General features: G+C 35.5%; 1 protein-coding gene across 3 annotated transcripts in view; it reads left to right on the top strand.

Moving 5' to 3' along the window:
* Positions 1 to 278: 278 nt before the first annotated feature.
* Positions 279 to 5,823, top strand: part of LOC125855629 (asparagine synthetase [glutamine-hydrolyzing] 2) — a 55,673-nt gene continuing 50,128 nt past the window's right edge. For all 3 annotated transcript variants that reach the window (XM_049535381.1, XM_049535380.1, XM_049535379.1), the window contains exon 1: positions 279 to 439. In XM_049535381.1, coding sequence (XP_049391338.1) covers positions 360 to 439 — 80 coding nt within the window. In that variant the 5' untranslated portion in view covers positions 279 to 359. The remainder of the gene's footprint in view (positions 440 to 5,823) is intronic.

The following is a 5,823-nucleotide window of genomic DNA, read 5'->3' as shown; positions in this document are numbered from 1 at the left end:
AAAAAACTATTTGATATTATTCTTCATACCAAACAACCCCTAATAGTGAAATAACTTGTCCCAAAATAATATATTCCGAGATAACTTGTTTCCGACAAGACAATACTTGCAACATCATTTTGTTAAAAAAGTCTAGAGCCGCACTCCTAAATTGGGACCCACCAAGGAGAATCTTAAACAATGTCTTAAACCCTAATTATATTCAAAGGTGGAATCTTTGAAAAATGATTAGAGAATTAACGGCTCTGATTAATTTAAATTCATTATAAAAAGTAAAACCAACCTTTTCATTTCATTGTAACCAGTAAACGCAATCACTTTTCTCCATTTCAGAAGAAGCGAGAAAAAAGTTGCGAGCAATGTGTGGAATACTTGCAATTTTCGGTTGCACTGATAATTCTCATGCCAAGCGTTCAAGAATCATCGAACTATCAAGAAGGTTTATACTTTTATGTTATTCGATTTCTGTTATTTGATTCCAATTTTGTACCACATTGTATGTACGTGTTTTTAGATTTGCTATTCGTTGATTTGTTGGTTCTCTTGGTCTTAGATTTGATTTTGTTATCGTTGTAATTCATTACACAAACAAATATTTGGTAATGAATTTAAAAAAAATGAAAGTTGCCACTAATGCTTGAAAAAATAGCTATCTATTGATGGGGATGTTGGGTAAGACATGATATGCTGCTCTTACTTAGTTAATTGATGGAAGAAAACCTTTGTGATTTTTTTTTTTTGGATAAGGTAAATGCACAATATGGGGTTCCAACCCCATCTTGGGGTGGTAGGATGCGTTTCTACTAATTTTTGGTGTTTTTCAAGAATGAGAGAGATTTGAAAAGCTAAACTACAATATAATGTACTAATTATTTTGTGAAAGAATTTTTGGTCCTATAAAAAGCAGAATTTGTGCTTGTGGAAATTATTGAGTAGTCGGAATTAACTTTTTTAGCTCTTCCTGCTTTTCTAGAAGTTTTCAATACTTGAGAGCTGTTAACAGGTCAATTAGCAAAGGGGATACAAACCATCTTTTCCTTGCGTCTGGATTAAGCATCTTATTAATAGCTATAGGAAACTTCATACTTAAAAGAAGTGAACTTGGAGGAGCAGGGGTATAGAGGGACTTCACCATTCTCTAGCTTATATGTGCCATATAATTTTATTTTAATCTCACAAGGTACATTGTTCCAATCATGAGGACAATTCATGTAGGTCTTAGTGGCCCAAATTTAATCCTAATGTGACAGCCACGGTATATTTGCGTCAGAGAGTTCACTGGTTCACTAAATGTCGTGTTGACTTTGTATAGTATAGGTACTCATTTTGAGTACTTTTGAATAAGGTACGATACGAGATGGGTAGACACGCCATCTAACTTCATCATACTTTTAGAAGCTGTGAATTTTGAGGACCTTTCATTGGATCTGCATAAACTGTGGTTCCTTCTCTTGAAATAGGGAGTAATATTTTTTTTTGAAACTGGTAACATTTGTATTTCATATAGTACTGTAGTACTGAAATACCATATTTACAAAAGCAGAAAGGAAGTATAATCTATCCAAAAACTGAACCTAATCTAAATGGATCCTAAAACATCTATGATTGACTCAGTTTCATTGGAGTAGACATTTGTACACCACAAGCAAAACAACAAATTACACTTAAGCTTTACTTCTTGCAGTTTGTTGTTCCTATTCTCAAAACATCTATCGTTTCTCTCCCTCCATATAGTCCACCAAATACTAGCAGGGATCATCCTCCATCTTTCTCTGTTTGTAGCCCCAACTCCAGCCATCTCCCAACTGAATAGAGTCTCATCAATCTTGCTAGGCATACACCAAGATATGCCTCTGAGATTAAGGAAAATCTGCCACAGCTGCTCAGTAAAGTTGCAATGTAAGAAGAGATGTCTCACTATCTCATTATCCTTACCACATAAGGAACATCTGTTGCATAGATAGATTCCTTATCCCACGCAAAACTGCTTCATTGGCTAGTAGCCATGTAAAGCATGCCACTTTGTGTGGCACTTTGATCCTCCAGATTTGCTTCCAAAACAATTTGAAGTCTTGAATGCCACCAAGACTTATCTGCTTGTATCCTTCTTTCACCTTGTAGCTACCATTGTAACTACCATTGTTGTGCCCCTGCCACCATAAATAATCCTCGAATTCTCTAGAACCTTAAACAATTCAAGTATGCTGGGAATTTCCCAGTCATTCAAATTTCTTCTAAGGATCAGATCCCAGCCTTGTTGTGTCCACATTTCAGCGACAGTCTTCTGGTGGTGTTGAGCCAATGTAAAGATGTCAGGAAAATGATCTTTGAGGCTCATAACACCCATCCATTTATCAAACCAAAAACTGGTTTTTCTGCCATTTTGTACCTTGACAGTTGACTAATTACTGAGAAAAGGCCAAAACATTCTGATGGATTTCCAAAGGCTAATCCCATAGGGGGTATTTACCTCTTTGGTTACCCATTTATTTAGCTCCTCATACTTGTTGTTGATCACCCTATACCATAGTGCTTGGTCCTCCTTATGGTACCTCCATAACCATTTCACCTTAAGAGCTTTGCTATAGTTTTTGAGATTCTTGATACCTAATCCACCTTGCATCTTACTTCTGATGATGTTCTTCCACTTGATTAAGTGAAAGCCTTTTCTTTCCTTATTTCCTTGCCACAAGAAGTTTCTTCGAACTTTGTCCAACCTCTGAACTACTGACTGAGGAATATGGAAGATAGATAGCATATATGTAGGGAGAGCATCCAAAACAGAGTTTATCAGAGTTAATCTACCTCCCAAGGAGAGGTATTGTGATCTCCATCTGGCTAGTTTCTTTTCACATTTCTCCAATATTGGGTTCCAAATGTTTATGGCTCCAGACTTTGTCCCCGCATGCCAAGTATACTGATGGCAGAGTACCTATCACTCCTCCCAAGGTTTGTGAGAGGTGTTCCATATCCGGAACCACATTAATTGGATACAAATGTTTTTTGTTCCAGTTTATATGTAGTCCAGATATGGCTTCAAAGTAGACTAGTATAAGTCTCAAAATCAGCAATTGCTCCTCCTCAGCCCCACAAAAAATTAGTGTATCATCAGTATACTGTAGGTGTGTGATCTCCATACTATTCCCAACAACCTTATTGACTTTAAATCCCTGTATTCTTCCTGTTGTCTTGGCTACCTTCAACATATTGTTAAGCCCCTCCATAGAGTAAATTTTTTCATTATGTTGTTGTAGCTTGATATATCTTGTGATAATGTATGTTGCAGACAAATGAAAGTGATTGAGGTACGAGGCCTGGCTAATGGTTGTTATATCCTGCGTATCCTATGTGTGATTTAAATGCTCTACTTATTTAAAAATTTCTGGGCTAATTTAATTAACATTTTACATTTTTAATTTACATTGTATGGGGTAATGTGCTCTCTATTTTAGAACGCCCACGTTCAAAGGATGAATGTAGAGGAGATGAGGATGCTCAGATGAATGTAGATGAATGTGTGGGCAGACTAGGAGAGATATGATTAGGAACGATGTTTTGTGAGGCAAGGTGCGAGTGATCTCCATGGCGGACAAGATGAGAGAAGTAATATTGAGATAGTCGGGCACGTGAAGAGGACGTGCGCTGATGTGCCAATTAGGTGTGAGAAGTTGGCTGTACCAGGAGTTAGGAGAGGTAGAGGTAGGCCGAAAAAGATCTAGAAGGAGGTGATAAGACAGATCGTGGTACAACTTCAGCTTATTGAAGACATAGCCCTAGATAGGAAGTACGGAGGTCGAAGATTAGGATAAAAGATTGGTAAATGGTAAGTAGTTGACTGTTGTCGCACTATAGGTGGGAGAGGTAGGGGTTAGCCTCATCTCCTCCTCCTTACTAGTAGTATTATTTAGTAATCGCGTAGCTTCTTATTCTTCAATGTGTTTTACTATCTGCTCCTTCATTTCTGTTAAATCAATTGGATGTTGTTGCATTTTGGTCCTTAACTAGCTCTTCTGGAATACTCTTGATGGCACACAATTTTTGCCAATTGTAGCCTATTTCTTCTTCCTTTTCTTTCTACTGGGGCTGGGTGCAGAAGGTTATTCTTCGTTTTTGAGAAAAATGGTTAATGTATTATTGATATAGCACCAAGAAGGTACTGTTGAAAGTATTTGCAACAAATTAAAATAACACCCCTTTAAGGATTTATCATAGCTTCATTATTATTTACAACAAAAATAAAACAAAAGTAAACAATTCGTTTTGATCTTTTGAACAGAGTTTCCTTTGTCTTCAAAACATATTGCATTTCTCTCCCCCTAATTGTCTAACATAGATATGTTGGAATATTACCTGCTTATAATTGTTTTACTTGAGCCGAGGGGCTCTCAGAAACACCCTCTCTACCTTCACAAGGTAAAGGTAATCTTCGTATACACCACCTTCCCTAGACCCCATTTATAGGATTTCACTGTATGTTTTTGCAATCATATATATATATATATATAAGAGAACCCTAGGCCCGCCTACGTGGCGCCACCACAAACCAGGATTCCCTTTAATTTATTTATTTCCAAAACTAGCATTCCCTTTTCATGAAAAGTTGTGATTGTTATGAAAAATTATGACTTTTATGAAGAGATGCGACTATTATGAAAAATTGTGACTTTTATAAAAGGTTGTGACCTATCCGAAGGATTGTAACATTTCCAAAGAGTTGTGTCTTTTTCGATAAGACACAATAAACATTTGTTCACACTATCCTTTGTTGTCTATAAATAGAAGGATTTCCTCTCATTTTAAAACAATGAAAATTCTGAACTTCTTCTTCTTCTACACAATTAAATATTCGTGTACTTTGCTGTTGTTGAGTGACTCACTGACACCATTGTTTTTGTATCAATACACTGGTGAATAAAATCGTTCCATCCTGAGAGGATCTATTCCTTTAAACCTTGGGTACTAGAGGGGAATAGTTTCCTTAAGGGGGCACTATACATTCAGTGGACTCGAATTTTTCCTTTCTGTTTCATTCTATTGTTACAAATCCTGGTATTTTTTTCACAGTCATTAATTTATGCTTCTGATATTAATTGTTGTTTTTGCGTACATATTTTAAACTTTGTTGTTTATGTTTTTGCAAAGTTATTGTTATAAGTATTTGTTAGTACAAATTAAATAACACATGTTAATTAAGTATTTACGCAAGTTTTCTCTACTGAAATTGTTGAAGGTACAATAAAAGAATTCTTTAAAGATCTATACTACCATATCTTGAAGACAAAATTCAAATTTGGTATGCCATTGTAAGGACATAAAGACCTTAAAAACTTTATTGCACCTTGATGTGCAAAGTGAACCAAGAAAAGAAGACAAAAATTCATAAACTTTTGACATGGGTTCAAGGATGTGCCCGATGACCTATAGAGGAATATGACTAGACTGAAGCCTCTTTTAATCCCAAAGAAATAGATAACAACACAATAAATTAATTGCTCATATTCAATATGAAGTATGGACAAATTCTCAAGTTTACTACAAGTTGTAAATACTTTTCTTGAAGTAATAAATGTGTTTCTCGACACTGCGATTGGAATAGAAGTGCAGTTTCAAATTGAACTCCATCGCTTTAGTATGTCGATTTTAAAAAAACACCCAAACAAACTGAATAGTTTTGTGTAATATTTTTCTCTTTCAAGTATATATAATAAGTTGAATTGTTGTCTAATATGGTACATTCCCCCTTTAATTTTCCATTTTAATAATTACTTATGATACATTTAAATTGGGAACTTTAAAATGATATATGTAAAGCAAAAGGTAGGG

This window comes from Solanum stenotomum, chromosome 2, assembly GCF_019186545.1.
Source record: "Solanum stenotomum isolate F172 chromosome 2, ASM1918654v1, whole genome shotgun sequence".
Lineage (NCBI taxonomy): Eukaryota > Viridiplantae > Streptophyta > Magnoliopsida > Solanales > Solanaceae > Solanum > Solanum stenotomum.
The sequence above is the reverse complement of the archived record's forward strand: the minus strand, read 5'-3'. Positions and strand labels throughout refer to the sequence as shown.